We start from the raw sequence: 20,314 nt of genomic DNA, 5'->3' as shown, positions 1-20,314 counted from the left end.
TAGGAGGAAGGGCAGTGTAGATACAAGTCTAATAGGTTATACTGCCAGTAAAATGACCCTGCCTAATAGGATACAGAATGTGAGTGAGGCCAAATAGCAAAAATTAAGATGTTTGTACACTAATGCGAGGCGCCTAGGGAACAAAATGGAGGAACTAGAGCTACTGGTGCAGGAAGTGAAACCAGATATTATAGGGATAACAGAAACATGGTGGAATAGTAGTCATGACTGGACTACAGGTATTGAAGGGTATGTGCTGTTTAGGAAAGACCGAAATAAAGGTAAAGGTGGTGGAGTAGCATTGTATATCAATGATGAGATAGAATGTAAAGAAATAAGAAGCGATGAAATGGATATGACTGAGTCCGTCTGGGCAAAAATTACATTGGGGAAGAAAACTATTAGAGCCTCCCCTGGGATAGTGCTTGGGGTATGCTATAGACCGCCGGGATCTAATTTGGATATGGATAGAGCCCTTTTTAATGTTTTTAATACAGTAAATACTAATGGAAACTGTGTGATCATGGGAGACTTTAACTTCCCAGATATAGACTGGAGCACGAGTGCTAGTAATAATAATGACAGGTTTCAGAGTAACAGCCGTGTTAGTCTGTATTCGCAAAAAGAAAAGGAGTACTTGTGGCACCTTAGAGACTAACCAATTTATTCTCTAAGGTGCCACAAGTAATAATAATAGGGCTCAGATTTTCCTAGATGCGATAGCTGATGGATTCCTTCATCAAGTAGTTGCTGAACCGACTAGAGGGGATATTTTAGATTTGGTTTTGGTGAGTAGTGAGGACCTCATAGAAGAAATGGTTGTAGGGGATAATCTTGGCTCAAGTGATCATGAGCTAATTCAGTTCAAACTGAACGGAAGGATTAACAAAAATAAATCTGCAACTAGGGTTTTTGATTTCAAAAGGGCTGACTTTCACAAATTAAGGAAATTAGTTAGGGAAGTGGATTGGACTGAAGAATTTATGGATCTAAAGGTAAAGGAGGCCTGGGATTATTTTATATCAAAGCTGCAGAAGCTATTGGAAGCCTGCATCCCAAGAAAGGGGAAAAAATTCATCGGCAGGAGTTGTAGACCAAGCTGGATGAGCAAGCATCTCAGGGAGATGATTAAGAAAAAGCAGAAAGCATACAGGGAGTGGAAGAAGGGAGGGATCAGCAAGGAAAGCTACCTTATTGAGGTCAGAATATGTAGGGATAAAGTGAGACAGGCTAAAAGTCAAGTAGAGTTGGACATTGCAAAGGGAATTAAAACCAATAGTAAAAGGTTCTATAGTCATATAAATAAGAAGAAAACAAAGAAAGAAGAGGTGGGACCGCTAAACACCGAGGATGGAGTGGAGGTCAAGGATAATCTAGGCATGGCCCAATATCTAAACAAATACTTTGCCTCAGTCTTTAATAAGACTAAAGAGGATCTTAGGGATAATGGTAGCGTGACAAATGGGAATGAGGATATGGAGGTAGACATTACCATATTTGAGGTAGAAGCGAAACTCAAACAGCTTAATGGGACTAAATCGGAGGGTCCAGATAATCTTCATCCAAGAATATTAAAGGAATTGGCACATGAAATTGCAAGCCCATTAGCAAGAATTTTTAATGAATCTGTAAACTCAAGAGTTGTACCGTATGATTGGAGAATTGCTAACATAGTTCCTATTTTTAAGAAAGGGAAAAAAAGTGATCCGGGTAATTATAGGCCTGTTAGTTTGACATCTGTAGTATGCAAGGTCTTGGGAAAAAATTTGAAGGAGAAGGTAGTTAAGGACACTGAAGTCAGTGGTAAATGGGACAAAATGCAACATGGTTTTACAAAAGGTAGATCGTGCCAAACCAACCTGATCTCCTTCTTTGAGAAAGTAACAGATTTTTTAGACAAAGGAAACGCAGTGGATCTAATTTACCTAGATTTTAGTAAGGCATTTGATACCGTGCCACATGGGGAATTATTAGTTAAATTGGATAAGATGGGGATCAATAGGAAAATTGAAAGGTGGATAAGGAATTGGTTAAAGGGGAGACTACAACGGGTCCTACTGAAAGGTGAACTGTCAGGCTGGAGGGAGGTTACCAGTGGAGTTCCTCAAGGATCGGTTTTGGGACCAATCTTATTTAATCTTTTTATTACTGACCTCCGCACAAAAGGTGAGAGTGTGCTAATAAAGTTTGCGGATGATACAAAGTTGGGAGGTATTGCCAATTTAGAGAAGGACAGGGATACCCTACAGGAGGATCTGGATGACCTTGTAAACTGGAGTAATAGTAATAGGATGAAATTTAATAGTGAGAAGTGTAAGGTTATGCATTTAGGGATTAATAACAAGAATTTTAGTTATAAGCTAGGGATGCATCAATTAGAAGTAACGGAGGAGGAAAAGGGCCTTGGAGTATTGGTTGATCATAGGATGACTATGAGCCGCCAATGTGATATGGCTGTGATAAAAGCTAATGCGGTTTTGGGATGCATTAGGAGAGGTATTTCCAGTAGGGATAAGGAGGTTTTAGTACCGTTTTACAAGGCACTGGTGAGACCTCACCTGGAATACTGTGTGCAGTTCTGGTCTCCCATGTTTAAGAAGGATTAATTCAAACTGGAACAGGTACAGAGAAGGGCTATTAGGATGATCCGAGTAATGGAAAACTTGTCTTATGAAAGGAGACTCAAGGAGCTTGGCTTGTTTAGCCTAACTAAAAGAAGGTTGAGGGGAGATATGATTGCTCTTTATAAATATATCAGAGGGATAAACACCGGAGAGGGAGAGGAATTATTTAAGCTCAGTACCAATGTGGACACAAGAACAAATGGATATAAACTGGCCACCAGGAAATTTAGACTAGAAATTAGACGAAGGATTCTAACCATCAGAGGAGTGAAGTTTTGGAATAGCCTTCCAAGGGAAGCAGTGGGGGGCAAAAGATCTATCCGGCTTTAAGATTAAACACGATAAGTTTATGGAAGAGATGGTATGATGGGATAACATGGTTTTGGTAATTAAATATTCATGGTAAATAGGCCCAATGGCCTGTGATGGGCTATTAGATGGGGTGGGATCTGAGTTACCTAGGAAAGAATTTTCTGTAGTATCTGGCTGATGGATCTTGCCCATATACTCAGGGTTTAGCTGATCGCCATATTTGGGGTCGGGAAGGAATTTTCCTCCAGGGCAGATTGGAAGAGGCCCTGGAGGTTTTTCGCCTTCTTCTGTAGCATGGGGCCCGGGTCACTTGCTGGAGGATTCTCTGCTCCTTGAAGTCTTTAAACTACGATTTAAGGACTTCAAAGCACAGATATAGGTGTGAGGTTTTTTGCAGGCGTGGTGGGTGAAATTCTGTGGCCTGCGTTGTGCAGGAGGTCAGACTAGATGATCATAATGGTCCCTTCTGACCTAAATATCTATGAATTCTATGACTATGACAACATGTGTACACCTGAATTTTGCTGTAATGATGGTTAGTAAGTACTGTATACAGCAAAGGGGAAATGATGAAGTTTTGACATTTGTCAAAGAATTCTGCAAAAACCAGGTAATACAGGCTGATAAAGACTACTATTTCCACCTTCTTGATTAAGAATCATTGCTGTGGAATTATGTCCCAGATAATGTTCAAACTGCTGAATCTATTTCTGCTTTTATATTTCAATTTTACACAGCATTGTCTTGGATTTCTCCAATGCAGCTGACACTGGGTAACTGTTCCCACTGTTATAAACAGTAAACTGCCATTGACCTCAATGAATGAAGAGGAAGATCAGCGCTGAACATTTTGAAAATTCCCCTTTTTCATTCCAGTACCTTTAGGCCTGGTCTATACTTGTGACAGTGTGTAGGGTATGTGTACCTACATATCGCAGTGAAAAGCAATCTGCATCCACAATGCAGTACGTAGTTACATGCAACAGTAAAAGATTCCGGCAACAGGATAAGACAGGGGAAGCACTGCTTGGGCATGTACATAGGATATATATATTCTAAAGTTCTGGCATTTCTTTACTCACCTAAGAAGTGCCTTACCATCTACACTGATATTTATACCTGTGATAGGGGGCATTCAGTGTCTGTACACTACATACAACCTTAAGTGAAGACATAGTCTTAATGAAAATCTAAACACTGAGAACTGAAGTCTTCTCTTTGACCATAGAGTCAATATTCAGCAGCATGGGTATCAGCTTTGCAAGTTTCCCCATACTGCCCTGTTAATCCAATCTGCTTCAAACCTAGGTCTCAAGAAACCATCTCTATAGGCATGAAGATGTTCACCATGTACATCTACTCTTTGGCCTCCCTTTTCAGTCTGCCAATAAGTGCCAATTTTTTGAACACATCCTCTAAGACATACTCCAAGGGAAAACTTATTTCATATAAGTAACAACAAATAAAAATCTATCAGATAACATTAACTTTTCACCACCACATTCAACATTTCGTCTGCATTTAAGAAATTATAAGTGAAATGCCCTGCAGTCCATTATCCATTCTGTGAGCCATCCAGTCACTCCTGTTATTAAAACACCAGTTAGGGCGACTGCTGTCTGATGCCGCATAAGTATTCTTACAATTGTCATTGTAAAAATATCAGAAAAAGCACTATATAAACATACTGAAATAAGTATGGACCATCCTAAGTGTCATTTTCAACAGAAACTAGGTACTCACATGTAAGATATTTTAAGCTCCCACATCTTTACAGGAATGTCTCTTCTCTAACTATCCTGGTGTGCTCTCTAATATGTACCCATGCAGCATGAAACAACGTAAGTCAGAATAAATAGTTGGCAAAATATTGACCAGCTTACCTTCGGAGGGATAAGTCCCTGCAGCATGTTAATGCTTTGCATGATCACAAAGGCCTCCAGCATCTCTATCTTATATTCCAAGGTCTGGATGCTGAAGTAGTAGAATTCGGGGAATGATGAAGTGTACAGCTGACGCAGAATTTCAGCTTCTTGAGGAGAACGTTTTTTCAAAAAGCTCTATTATCCATGGAGGAGGGAGGGAATATCCTTTAATTTCAAATCAAGTCTTCATAATATTTTTAAACACTCTCAAGATTTTAGTAAAATAGACTCAAGTGACATGCTGACTTACTGAGATTCAGCTTTCTTTGTTGGTGCAAACAGAAGGCCAAATTCTGCATTCATGTGTATGTATAACTCCCAGTGGAAGTTGCACACACATATTAAAAAGCACAACTGGGCCAAAATCACAGCCAGTCATTCATCACTGCTCATGAGATAAAACTTCCACTTTAATTCTCAGTCAGCATAGCTGTTTCAAGTGCATTTCAACTCTGCAAAGTGGCTATATAAAAATGGAGTTAGAGGTAGAACTCAGGGATTAATTTAGCCTGAATAATATTTACGTTTGTGAGATGCTACACCAGAACCCACCCAGATTTACCCCCAGAACCCAGTTTGGAAGTTCAAAATAACTGAGCTGAGCATGTCTGGAAGCCAAACAGAGGACAATCATGCAGTCTTAAAATGCCTTTTTTTTTTAATCTCTTGGCAGTAAAAATATACCCTGTCTAATTGATTCCAACAAATATATAGTACCTCATTCAACTCCCTCCCTCTCGTATTCAAACTAGTTCAAAATTGGAGAAAATTTAGTATCCACTTTTTTTGAATGTCCCTACATGCAACACATCACGTCAGAGCTTTACAGAAATACTTGTGCTAATCACTGCCTTTTAAATACTTATGTAATAAAGGATGGCAAAGCCCCAAGTTGCTCTACTAGAAATACTTTCATCTTTGATATTTGTCTGTAGTTCCAAAGGATAGTCTTGAGGCTTTTGTATGTATACTTTATTTTGGTGCAGGTTTTCCTGAGTTTATTGCCATTTCTTCTTTTATCCTACAAGTTCATTTTTCCTGTGTGTGACAGTAATTGGTGCACCAATATTGATGGCCAAAGTTCCATTTTTTCACCAAGGTCCTGGTTTTGTGTACTCTGACTCATCGCCAAGCTAATATTTCTCCAGATGCTAATTTCTCTTTTTCCTCACATATCCCTCCTTAATACACTTCAATACAGCATTCACTACTTGATGCTTATAGTTCAGAACAGTACTACAATAAGTTAAGAAGAAGCTAAATTTTCAGTGTATCTGTAGTTGTATATACTTTAGCAATGCAGTACTCTCTCCAAATACCTATGGCAGATTCAGATGTTTTCAGGCCAAGAGATTTAGAATGGAAAGAAACCATTCAAGTTTATTATTTCCTGAATGTGTTAGTTCTGCTAATAATAATTTTAATAGCTCTTCTTATATCTAGCACATGCCATGTTTTTTCCTTCAGGGATAAAGAAGTATTTAGGCATAGAGAAAAATAATTTTAATTTGGTTATGGAAAAAAATTATCAAATCTGACAGTAAATGTCCCAGGAACATGAAGAACTGCCCTACACTCTTGGAAGATATAGTAAGAATCATGACTACTAACAGCAGAGACATCTGACTGTTGTGCTGATTGACTGCAGCCAGGAAGCATACCTTTATAGAGACACAATATGACTATATATCAGAGGGTAGCCGTGTTAGTCTGTATCCACAAAAATGATGAGGAGTCCGGTGGCACCTTAAAGACTAACAAATTTATTTGGGCGTAAGCTTTCGTGGGTAAAAAACCCACTTCTTCAGAAGCATGGAGTGAAAATTACAGATACAGGCATAAATATACTGGCACATGAAGAGAAGAAAGTATAAATAGATGTGCTGGAGAATAAATAGATGCTATTGGTTCAATGGCTGAATCATGAGAGTTGGTAATATTATGGTCAGGTCTAAGGCCAGAGAAATAGTTTTAACTGTTAGTTTATATAGGCTTGTTGCCTTGAGGAACCACCCCAAACTGGTAATCTACCAGAGATTAGGATCAATTTGCCTTCATAATACCACATAACTCTGTGGTGAAAGATACAATCTTATGGCCCAAAGTCCATCCATTAAGAAGTCAAGAGCAGCTGTTCGTTTCTGGGTTAATTTCCCCCTCCTGACTCAGATGTGAACCATTTGATCCATACTCTTGGGTAGAACAAAAGGGATGGAAATTCTGCAGGATGGTAGGAGCTTGTAACCTGGCAGAAATCTCAGTTAGGATTTGTTAATCAAGAGCCAAGATATAGGATCAGGTAATCCCAAATAGGATAAGAGATCCTTTTCTACTGAAAAGATGGGTTAAGAGTTCCATTGTCTGAAGCTTTGTTTCTCACGACCAATTTGGGGACAGTGAATATGATAGCCATTTCCTCTTATTTAAGCTTCTGATTTATGAGCTTCTGGATCTAGACTGTTCTCAGTGGTAGCAGATGACAGAACAAGGAGTAATGGTCTCAAATTGCAGTGGGGGAGGTTTAGGTTGGATATTAGGAAAAACTTTTTCACTAGGAGAGTGGTGAAGCCCTGGAATGCATTACCTAAGGAGGTGGTAGAATCTCCTTCCTTTGAGGTTTTTAAGGTCAGGCTTGACAAAGCCCTGGCTGGTATGATTTAGTTGGGGATTGGTCCTGCTTTGAGCAGGGGGTTGGACTAGATGACCTCCTGAGGTCCCTCCCAACCCTGATATTCTATGACTCTATGATTCTTCCCAGAAGTTGAAGGATGTACATACAAGGGAAATTTCCATTTGTGAGAGAAAGCAATTGTTCCCAGTGATCATTTTTCCCTGGTGAAGAGCTGCCAAGTTCATGATTCAAAAGAAGGTGTGTATGTTCGTCAGGAGATAGCCAAAGTTCCTGATGATCAGATAAAAACTTCTTGATTAAGCATCAGTTTATGAGTGTCTACAGGCTATTTGTGAACAGACTGGCTTACCTCTTTTGTTACATTTAACATATGTACATTAAGTGCACAGGAAATGAAGTGTATTGATTTTATGTTTAGTGCCACTTTGCCAGTTTACATATATCACCGTTGGACTGGATCAGGATATGCTACTTCATTAGGTGATCCTCAGTCCAGAAGACCTGACTGGATTGTCCTTATATGTAATAAATTAATGCTCTGAGCCCTCTGACCTCACCTTCCCTAAGAGGTCATCATCCATGGTCAGAAGTTTGAGGTCCAGACTGTGAATGGAGGATCCAGAAATCACATGGGCATCCTGTTTCCATCAGGACAATGAAATGATCGCTATGTTATCTGCATTTCCCTCCACATTTCTTGTTGGGAATGATTCCAGGATGTTAAAAGTGACCCCTGAAGCTCTCCTGTGTAATCTTGCCCAATGAGTCACCTTTCCACATAGAGACTCACACATCCAGGAATTGCTATTGAATGGCTAACAGTTCTATGACACCATAAAAATCAGAGTTTGGATCTTGTCAAGTTTTCCCTGTTGGGAAGATTGACTCTTCCTCTTTCGATCTGAGTTGACCAACCTCCAAAGGGAATCAAAGAGCTCATCAACTTTATTTCCAAACTGTGCGTCAGAAGTATTGAGAGGGTGCTGTGAACCTTCTCCAGCAAGTAAGGCTTTAAGTAAACCATTGAAGACTAAATACAGATAAGTTCCTGCTCTTCAATGTAATTATGGTCAATATCAAAACCTTCAGGAACACCTAAGACAAACAATACCTGTTTTGTCAATTAGCTAATACTGGTACCAGGGATTTCTGTGGATAAATCAGAGGAATTGTTAAAGAGCCAAATGTACTGGTTCCATTACGCTTAGTTCTAGGAAGGGGGAAAGGTCCTTTAGGTGGGCTGATGTGATACTTGTCTTGAAGCTGAAGAGGGAATAGGAAGACATGGAGGAACACAGCACCACAGAGTATATCCATGCTGCCCTCTCCCCAACCCTTACCTTGTCTGAAGTAGATTCACTGCACTAGGAGCTATTGGGTGCTTGGTATTTTTGAAAACCAGGCCCTTTAAGAGCCTAAATATAGCTTTAGGAATTTGGCTTTAGGTTCCATATTCTTAAACATAGACTGAAATTCCAGAATGAAAAAATGGAAAGTGTAATAGACCACCCAAGCTTCTAAAGATTTAAATCTTTCAGTATTCAATACCATCACCTGGGGCATAGTTATGTTAATTGATCAGCTGGCAGTATGTCTAAGAGAGACTACAATTAATGCATTTACACAGTGTTTGAACTGAATAAACATACTGGATAAAATGAATAACCCCAAGTTATAACCTAAACACAATGAACTACTTGAAAATCATTGGTATTCAACACTCATTAAATATACCTCATTAATACTTCTACCAATATACTGAATCATCTAATTATTGTGGACCATACCTCAAGAACAGGGCTCCAGTTGAGAACTGATGAACTCATGAAAACCATGCCATTCCTTGACACAGTAGCAGGGGAAGCATTGTCAATATTATGAGGCTCAAACACTATTTTACAGTTTGGTGCCATCGGAATACGGTCTCCATTAGCTAGTGTTAGGGTTCTATTATCATCCAGTACAGAGTTCAGGTTCTCAATCCAAATAGCATCAACAGGACCATCAAGAACTATCCAGATGTGCTCACCTGCAATCCAAAGAACATGTCTATGAAGCAAATCATATGGTCTCACAAGCATTATCTAATTACACTTTAGAATATTGCACAGTAAGTCTAATTGTTGTAACAACAAGAAATACAAAAGAAACTGTTGTGATTCAGTTTGTTTCTACCAGTTTGAAATAAAGCATTTGATCGGTTGTTGTCCATATCCAAATGCTTATCTGTCCCACAACACATAAAGGTAGCATTATCTGCTGAACACCTGGTAATGCTTGTAACATTCTGGTCAACAGATTCATGGATTTTTACTATCTCCCATCTTAAGAATTTTAGCTCTTCATATAAACTCCCAATTAATTAAATCATCAAAACTCAGGGTAGAAATCCTGTACTTTAAAAAAAATAATAAGAATACAAATCTTCTGGTTCCAAAGGTTTTGATGATGCTCAAACAACAATCCCTAGACTAGGTAGGAAATACTAGTTAATACAAGTTGTCAGAAAATTGTTAGGCACAATTTCATGTAATTTTACACTAACTTCTATCATTCTGATCCAGCTCCCATTGGAGTTTATGGCCATTTTTCCACCTACTTTATTGGGAGTTGGATCGGTCTTTATTTCAACTGTTTTTTGTCTTGCAGAAGCACAATAATCAGTCTTAGATAGGAGCCATTTGCAATATTGTGAAAGTCTTTTTAGGCCAGTTAATCTGTAGACAATACTACCAAATTTCAACTACAGTAATTTACCTTAAATAATGTCTGATCACTACTTACAATTTTTATCTATAGAGAAATGACTGCTCAATAGCCAAATACTACCTGACTGTAGTCACCAGTGACCCAGTTTTTGAACTAGAAAATTGAGTAGTCAAGTAAATTAATATACAACAAGTTTATAATATGGGGCTCAATACAAGTCTCCTTTGAAATAAATGAATGTTTCTGCCTAAAAATGGATAGTGTGGCCAGGCAAGGTTTTTCCTTTGTATCCTTTACACACTGAAATCCCAAGTGCCTGTGAACATGGGTACACAAACACAGAAAGGAACAGGGTATGTTTTTCAAAGCCATTCCCTTAACGTCCAGCACCAGGTGCAAAATAACACAAAGGGATACCTCCTCTTTAATCCTATGATCAATCCTTCAAAGAAAGGATTGGGAAAATTAGTGGAATAGAATTTGCCATTTTGCAACCTGAAGATAACACATTCTGAGTAGTGATTATGTCTCCATGCAAGGAGGTCTTACTTTTGAAACCATATTAGTTATTTGCTTGAAAACAGCTTTTTGATTAATGCTTTGGTTGGTTCACTGGTTTGGGGGTGATGGGACATGTGGTGTTTTGTTTGTTTTTGTTGTGTGATTTACCTTTCTTGGCTCTCAAAGTTTTCCTCCAAAGAGTGGAGAAAATCCCATCTGTCCAGTCATTGGTTGCTACATCAAGGCGACCAAACATCTGAGGTGCTGTGATAGCTTTGGGATTCATTCTCATTTCACGGTGTGGCTGTCCGCAATCTACAAAGGTCAAATCAATCTGTCAACCTTTGGTATTTCAAGCCAAATGTCATGGTACGGCATTACACTAATTTACCACACAAAATTTTACGGTTGTTAGTGGTTTACTACTATCAGAACTGCAAGATTACTTTGAAAATTCATTTCTTCTTGTATATCAAATTGATAATTAGAGCTGTCAAAAATTAACAATAAAGTACTCCTTCCAGGTATGATGTAAAGGAGAAATCCATGCATTGACAAGTAAAGGAGAGCACAACAACATGATGACATGTATTCAAGGCCTTATTTAAGGTGGTGATTCTTTAAACTACATAGTTCCAATGCCTTTAATTTTCAATGTACTTTTCTATATCTTGTGCTTGAAGTACCACACAGAAACTTTATTCTCTACATTCCCTCATTTTCTGCAATATGTTCTTGCTCATCTTGGACTAACCCAATTAAATTGTAGTTGCATGATCACAGAACTTCTCAAGCAGCCACAGGGAATGCATTCATATCACCAACATCTGACCTTTAAAATCCCTTTATTAATACAAGACTATGTTTCATTTTCCAAAAATGTCTAATGTTTGATCAGCAGTAAAGATGTAACAAAATCTTAGCTCTAATAATCCTGAGTAAAGTATAGACAATGGACTTTTAAAAATATGACTTGCATTGCAAGAAGGAAATTTTTCATTTTTAATACCAGTAGTGCCCAGAAGTGTAAAATTTTAATGCTGTACAAAAAATTAAGCAGTTTTGCAAATCATGACCTGACAAAACTACTGCAGTATACAGTCATCTGTGGGCATTATTACTGCAGATATTCAGACGGACAGATGTGCTGCATCATCTGTATCTTGGCAATACTAAGTAAAATGTTCTGCAGAAACATACCAAAAACTCTAAGAAGGTTTGCCATATTGCCTTTGAGTTCTTTTCTCAGCGAGAGCCAAAATTAAAAGATTAAATTAATTTTATTTTATGACAGGTTTCAGAGTAACAGCCGTGTTAGTCTGTATTCGCAAAAAGAAAAGGAGTACTTGTGGCACCTTAGAGACAATTGGTTAGTCTCTAAGGTGCCACAAGTACTCCTTTTCTTTTTATTTTATGCTGGCTTTAACTGAACCAAGATATTGCATGGAAGTGTATTACAGTTTGTCCTCTCTCTTCAAAACTATTCCTTTACACTACATCTTCACAGGCAACTTGGCAAGTCTATCAGGAATCATATAAAACCAATGCTGTGAAGTAGTCAGGTAATAAATAGCCTCACAAAGCCATCTACAGCAACAGATAACTATCAACTGGCATAGAGGAATAAGAAAGAAGACGTTTCACTCTTGAATTAAACTAGTGTTAGGTTATGTTTGTTACTTTTGTGCACACCTTGGATAGTATTTCTGTACCATTACTATTTATATTATGTACTATTAACTGCATGTGCATGCATAAAGTTATCCAGGCATTTATCTACACTATTTACAAGTAGAAATTCACTGCATTTTCAAGAGATGCTTTTGTGAAGCTAAGGAACTGAAGACACAATTTGTACGAGTGTTGGTCCTTGGAGGTCAGGTCTGAAATGTAGTGTCCTTAAAACATAAGACTGAGGGTCAGTCCCAAAGGTCTAGTGACAATGCTCTTATTTACCATATCAAAGACCTGGATTTAAAGTCTTGGCTCCAGACAGTTCCTTCCAGGGACAACAAATATGGAGAAAGCTGCAGAAGCAACATGCTTAGTTTTGTAACAGAAGATGGGGAAAAAATGCCTCAAAACAGATACCTCTCCATCCCAAATATTAAAGTTTTAAATCACAGAATCCAAAAGCCCATCAAACCCTTCTTTTGACTAGAAAGAAGATGGCCAACATATGGAACCCTGAGAGTATGAAATGGGAGCAAGAAGTGGAAATGGTCATAATTAAGAACTATGGGTATGTCTTCACTATCCACCAGATTGGCAGGCAGTGATCAATCCAGCGGGGATCGATTTATCACATCTAGTCTAGAAGCGATAAATTGACCCCAAAGTGCTCTCCCGTTGACTCCTGTACTCCAGCACCGCGAGAGGTGCAGGCAGAGTCAACAGGGGAGCAGCAGCAGTCAACTCACTGCGGTGAAGACACCACGGTAAGTCGACCTAAGTATGTCGACTTCAGCTACCAGTAGACCAGGGCTATGAGAAAATAAGGTAGATTTCTGGAGACAAAGATGAACAACATCTTATGCTGTTAAAAATCCTTGCACTGTGCCTGTTTGATCATCTTCCACAATTATTCCTCATTAAGGGAATCTTCAACATTTCTTCAGCTCTGTCTTTTGAGACAATACACCCACCTACCCACCCTTCCAACCTTTGTGTTCCTTATTTTGCACATCTCTTAAATGAAAGTCTCTGACGCTCATACTGGTAAGCTGAATGTAATACAAGTACATGAGATCTTCTCCAAGATGTTATCAGTTTTTCCTTCCTAATTTGTTTTAATATTCTGCTTAAAATTTAGAGAAGTAACCCTTGTTACTACTCACACATGAAGATTTGTGCACTAGGGCACCATACACTGAACTTCATCCTTACAATGATTTATCCCCTTTGTTAAAAGTAAACATTGTAAATTATTTGCAAGAATAACAGAATTGTAAATCTGCTTTACATAACACAAATGGTTCCATACCTGTCATGGATTTCATCAGAGTGTGGATGCAAGTACTTTTACCTGCCCCACTAGGACCTAAGGCCATCATTCCATGCCTTACTTTCTGCGTTTCATACAGCTGGATAACTTTCAGTTTCCAGGGAGGATGACTAATTAGGCCAGCTTCTTCAACCTGTGGATATTGACATAAATCCAAACTATTGCTTCTTTTATGAATCAGAACAATTCGCTAATCAGATTCAAGGTATATACGCATTACAAGATCCTGATCATATTTAATTTTTATTAAGTTTCAGTACTTCTAAAAGAGCACTGGTTGAAGCCAAGTAACACAACAGTTTCTACACTGGATCTCAGTATCCCATCTTCCACAGTGGCCAATGTCATATGATTTGTGGAAAACATACAATTCCAACAACAAATAAGTTTTAATACTGAAGGGGCAAACTTCAATATTGATGCAAAAAATGAATGATAATTTATTCTTATAATGTTAGGTTGTTACAAACTTGCCTGTATCTTTACTGCATTGTAGCAGATACAATTATTTTCATAGACATGATTTTGGAGAATGTGATAAGCAAATAAAAACATAAGCATGTTAGTTATTTAATTATAGGAAAGGTTCAAGCTAAGGAAATTCTGAGGAAATCTATTTTTTAATCAACAATAGAGGTTCCCTCAGTGTCAAAGAAGAAAAAGCAATGTTTATTACCCTGACTCTGGAATGCAAATTTATAGATTATTTTGGTTTTAACATCCTATACTATTTTTATACTACATTTTCAAAAATTAAGTTATGATTCATGTTTTATATAGAACTACAAGTTGAAATGATATAAATGGTAGCTTGTTTAAAAGAATGTGAGGTTATTCTCTGTTCAAGATAAATTATGCCTAGGATATGATTTCAGAGCAATAAAACACGTAAAAAAAAAAAGAGGTCTTTTCACCCTCTTCTCTTCATTTCCTCAGTTTAAACCCAGACAAAGGATTTAAGAAGTCTTATTGCCTTTTATAGGCACTCTGAAGTCTCCACTTAGCTTTTAAGAGAACACATACAGATGGGAAGTGCTTTGGTTACTTCTAACCCCATGTTGCAGCTTAAAAAGTGAAAACTTTTGTTTAGTCATTAAATGATTAAAATGGCATAAGCTTTTTTGAGATGTATATTTGTAAATGTGCTACATCTAAATCCAAATAAAAACTTCTTGTTTATGCTCTTACTTGAATGGTAAGATATTTTATGTACAAATACAGCACGGTCATTTGACACTGTAACTCATTAATGAAAGAAGCCATATGAGTATAAAAATATTTAATTTCGTTGGGAAATTAGTTATCTGACAGTCATCGTAATGGGACATCCCCAAGGGACGTGGCCCCCTTGCGGATCAAGCACCACATGGATCGATCTCTGGCTAGATACTTACGGTAGTTTGGCAGAATACTTAGTGTGTCCATCACTGGCAATGTTATTGTGCCATCAAAGCTTTTGGCACCCATAAAATTGCCAGCTGTATAGTGGCTTCCTTGGTGTACACACCTCGGAATTTGTTGGTCTTCGATTCTTCACACTCTTCAGCCTTCCTCAGTGCCCATGTTTCACTTCCATATGACAGTTGGTATAACTGTGGCTCGATAGATCTGCAGCTTCATAGCAAGCTTGATGTCACAACACCCGCACAGAGGCAGCTGAAGGACATGAAACATGGTGGCAGCTGCTGCTATACAAGCATCCACATCATTTGAACTTCCTCCAGCACTGCTTGACACTCACCAAGTATTTGACATTCCTGATGTCCCATCTGGATGGGTTAATATTGAGCTGGTTATAATCTGGAGCTGGAGCCTGCTTGATGTTAATGGCCAGGGACTCAGATTTATCCAGATTAACAATCAGGCCAACATGCACTGCTTTTTGCCTGACCAGATCAACTATCAGCGGCAGCATTTCCAACTGAGCCAACAATACAATGTCATTACCATATTGGAGATCTCAATGCAGAATGGCGGTCAGCCTGTCAACACTGGCACCTGCTTTCTGAAGCTTATCCACCAACCTATCAATGCCTACCTCATCTGATCCCACAAACTTGCTCAATGCCCTGAACCAAAGGCCTGATGTAAGTCTGTAAAAAGTGCAGCTCACGGCTTATTAAATGCAGCCATCTTCTCAAAAAACTCTCTAGATAAGATCTGGTTGACCACATTGAGTATCCCAGCCTTTGCCACAAACTGCATCACTGAATCAAGACATTAACAGGGACGCAAAAAAACTTGCCCTGGCTCTGACTATAGATGCTACATCCAGCCTTATCGCCCTTTTTTGAACACAAGCAGATTAGCCCTCTTCGAGTCAACAGGAATATTAGTGTGCCATATGGTCTGGAGGAACCTATTCAGCCACAGTACAACAATACAACAATCCTGTCTTTTACAACTCATGGATGAGGTTACAAACCTCTGGTGCCTTTCCAAACTTGACTTTATGGACTGTGATGCAGATCTCTCAGCTGAAGGAAGGCAGCTCTACTGTAACATCCTGCCCCTCTTCAAATGGAGAAGGGACTACAGGGGGATGGACAACAAAGGATCATCTTGAAATGAACTTCCCATTATTGGAACTGATCCAGCAGACTCTGGCTGATGCGGCCACCTCAATATTTAACTTAACAAGCTGGGGTCATGTTCCCTCACAGACACTGTGAATAGAGGGTGCGGAGATTGTGCCTTTCTGCAGCCTGTTCTAAATTAGCTGCCTGAGATGACCACTGGCATTCCTCATCTTTCTTACACAGTGACTTGACAACGTCCCAAAGTATGTCCCATTCAGCCTTTGTTTTTGTTCTTGACAAACATATTTTTGAAGAAGATTGTAGCCTCTCTTTTTTTCTACCTTTGACTGCAGTGAGCATCTCCTCACAATCTCTGGATAGCATTTGAAGGGCAGGGGATCCAGCACTGAGTTGACATCAGGCAGCACTAACAACTTGAAACAACACTATTCCTCATCAGATGCGGGAGGGAGGGAGACTTCGGTCTCTAATGCTTTGATGGCCTTAAGCAGTTCAGAACAGAGAGCTGCCTGATAGCTCAGCTGTAACAAACATTTTTGGTTGACTGACCCATTTTGGCCCATTAACCGGCAGTCTTCAAAGTCGGAGGCAACAGAAGCTAATGATGGGTGTTAAGTTCAGCACCCCTGCAAACTCGTACATCCAGGACTATTGACTGCCAGTGACGATTAATGAGGACATCATCAATAATAGTGCTAGTGAAACCAGCTGGGCTGTACTAGGCCTGTTTGTGAATCTTTGAGTGATGGAACAGTAAGTGAGTCATCACAATGTCATTGGCAGCCACAAATTCCAGCAGTTGCTGCCTGTCCTGTTCTTCTGCCCAACACTGAGCTTCCCAAGCATACTTGCCCAGGGGTAATTAAACTTTCCTACTTGTGCACTGAAGTCTCCAAAGATCACTCTGCTACTGAAGGGGAAATGACCAGTGAGACTTTACTAAAGGACCATTCTGGTATCCTGCGTGTTGGTGGCAAATGTAAAATTGGTGCCTGGTACATTCAAACAGTGTCCGAAACTTCTAAAACCATCCTCATCAAGCAGTTGAAAAATCTGAGCATCAATATCTACACTTTCTAATGACAGGTTTCAGAGTAACAGCCGTGTTAGTCTGTATTCGCAAAAAGACAAGGAGTACTTGTGGCGCCTTAGAGACTAACCAATTTATCTGAGCGTAAGCTTTCGTGAGCTACAGCTCACTTCATCGGATGCATACTGTGGAAACTGCAGAAGACATTATATACACAGAGACCATGAAACAATACCTCCTCCTTACCAGCATCTGCAGCCACTCCTTAACGAATGCTTGTGCAACTCCCTACCAAACACAAAAAGACAAGAACCCCCTTTCCAAAGATTAAGATCAATGTCTTCTTTGATGACTCTTCAAGTTTAAAGTCGCTAAGAATATTTTAAGTTTAGAAAACACTAACTTGAAACATGAAAGATCTTTATATAGGAATTAAGAGAGTTGGACTCTTCTGAAATAGAATTTCAGCTCCTATTAAGACCTGATGAAACTAAAGTTACCACAGAAAAAGGACTGAATGAAATAAAGTTAAAACTACAACTTTTAAAGACATTCTGAGATTTTCTGCCACTAAGACAAAGGCAATTAGAACCCTGCTGTATATGCATTAGCAGATAGTATCTTCAGCTCACGAATAAGCAAACAAGACCAGCCCACAAACATGTTGAGCCAGATGGTGACAGTGGCTGAAAGAAGTGCATTTTCTTCCTCCTATGAAATTATGAAAGAAGAATGTAAATGTCTCTGAATTCAGAAAGCAAGCTGCATGCTCTGCTCCTAACGTCATAGCACTCATTCTCAGCACTGAACTCAGCTCAAACTGTTCATTTCATCACTGCAAACAAGCAAACAGCAACAAGGCAGCAAGAAGAACAAAGCAGTGGCAACATTGCAGGCCAACACTGCCTCTGCAACATGACATGACTGAGACTTCAGTTTCATGGGTGAGATGGAATCTGCAGAAGTGCTACAAAGGGATAAGATTTAAGATTTTCTTGTAATGATTTTACTAAGAAATTGGAATGCTACGATAACATAAGGTACTAACAGCTTCTTCTGTTAAATACCCAATTGTTTAGACTGCGCATTCCTAAAGAGGTGTATGGAACTGCTGGCCTTTCTCCCGCCCCCCCGAAAGGTTTGACACCATACCAGAGTGTTCTTCAGGCCCTTTTTCTTAGGGCTGCAACTTTATTTCTTCTACATAAAACTATTTCAAAACATCAGTCATTCCTTCACCCTAATCTGGGGTCTTCTGCAGGGACCTATCTATTCCCTTTGGGTTTCCACTGTACAGGCCAATTGCCTGAGAATCATATGCTGTTCCTGGACCTACTACAGGGGCCAGTCTGCACCACAGTCTCCTGCAGGAGCCTTCCAGTTCTCTGCAGCTCTCCCTCTATCCGGCCTACTTGCTGACTTTTATAATCACCTGATCTCTAGCTGATCCGTTTCAACTGGAAGGTGAGGCTGGGCCCAACTTCCATGAAAGAGACAGCCATTCTGTGACAGAGACTTATGCTCATCTTGGTAAACAGAAATAGTGGGATTTAATTTGAATTTAAGATTTTTAATATTCATTAATTTGCCTGTCTCAGGATGGCTCCTTGGGATGGTTTCTTTTAAGTCACTAAGTCAAAAACTCTTCAGTTTCTTAAGACATAGCTACATCTACACTATGAGCTAGGGGTGAGAGTCTCCTGCTCATGGGCACATACCCCATTAACTCTCATGGAGAGAGTAGGAGTATAAATAGCATTGTAGCTACAGTTGAGGTGAGCCGTGCTGAGTACATACCCACTGTTTTCAGGGGTATTATATTCTACATAGCTCAGCCATGCCTCCACTGCCTCTATCAGTGCTACCTTGGCTACATTGCTATTTATACTCATGCTAGCTTGAGGAAAGCTAATGTGAGTATGTCTACGTGAGCAAGGGAAATCATGCCCCTAGCAGGTAGTGTAGATGTAACCTTAGTAACGATGACTTATCTCTGCCCATTCGTGAACTGCCCAACTATAACCCATTTTAGTAATCTATGATACACTGAGACTGGACTCATTACTGAGTTGGGGAATAATGTACTTCGGTTTTTGTTTACCTAGAGGAGAGCATTCTCACCAGGGTAGACTCTCACCAGTCTCAGAAGGTGTAACCTCTGTTGATATATCTCTACAGAGAAATGTGCAGAAGAGATTGTATCTGAAGTACCCATTGTTTATTTTTTCTGTTCTATTTGTTTTGTTGTATTGTTATTTTTCTCTTGAATCATACAATAATCAGTTAGTTGTGATTATTTGTCTTTAATCATGGTGTCCCCGAGAGCATTACAAAAAAAAAACAAACATCCTGTGATTAAATAATGGGAGTCACATCCCCAAACTGGCATCTATAAAGACAGTTATAAGATCTGGCCTACCCTCTCTTGTTTCACTAAACTACAATTTTTTAGTGATAGCCGTGTTAGTCTGTATCAGCAAAAAGAACAAGGAGTACTTGTGGCACCTTAGAAACTAACAAATTTGGGTATAAGCTTTCATTGGCTAAAACCCACTTCATCAGATGCATGCAGTGGAAAAAACAGTAGGAAGACATATATGTATACACAGAGAACATGAAAAATGGGGGTTGCCGTACCAACTCTAATGAGACTAATCAATTAAGGTGGGCTATTATCAGCAGGAGGAAAAAATACTTTTGTAGCGATAATCAGGATGGCCCATTTCAAACTGTTGACAAGAAGGTGTGAGTAACAGTAGGGGGAAAATAGTTTTTACTTTGGTGTAATGACCCATCCACTCCCAGTCTTTATTCAAGCCTAATTTAATGCTGTCTAGTTTGCAAATTAATTCCAGTTCTGCAGTTTCTCATAGGAGTCTGTTTCTGAAGTTTTTTTGTTGAAGAATTGCAACTCTTAGGTCTGAAATTGAGTGTCCAGGTTGGTTCAAGTGTTCTCCGACTGGTTTTTGAATGTTATAATTCTTGACGTCTGATCTGTGTCCATTTATTCTTTTGCATAGAGACTGTCCAGTTTGGC

At 39.1% G+C, this 20,314-nt stretch overlaps 1 protein-coding gene across 1 annotated transcript in view; it reads right to left on the bottom strand.

Annotated features, from left to right (window-relative positions):
• DNAH5 (dynein axonemal heavy chain 5) overlaps positions 1-20,314 on the bottom strand; it is a gene marked incomplete at its 5' end in the record, with an annotated part of 254,247 nt that overhangs the window by 102,865 nt on the left and 131,068 nt on the right. Inside the window, 4 exons of the mRNA XM_084621096.1 lie at positions 4,820-4,996; positions 9,281-9,522; positions 10,872-11,018; positions 13,687-13,840. Coding sequence (XP_084477222.1) covers positions 4,820-4,996; positions 9,281-9,522; positions 10,872-11,018; positions 13,687-13,840 — 720 coding nt within the window. The remainder of the gene's footprint in view (positions 1-4,819; positions 4,997-9,280; positions 9,523-10,871; positions 11,019-13,686; positions 13,841-20,314) is intronic.

Source organism: Lepidochelys olivacea, assembly GCF_965140295.1.
Source record: "Lepidochelys olivacea isolate rLepOli2 genome assembly, chromosome: 2".
In the NCBI taxonomy this organism is placed as follows: Eukaryota; Metazoa; Chordata; order Testudines; family Cheloniidae; genus Lepidochelys; species Lepidochelys olivacea.
This window is presented reverse-complemented; position numbering and strand designations above follow the sequence as displayed.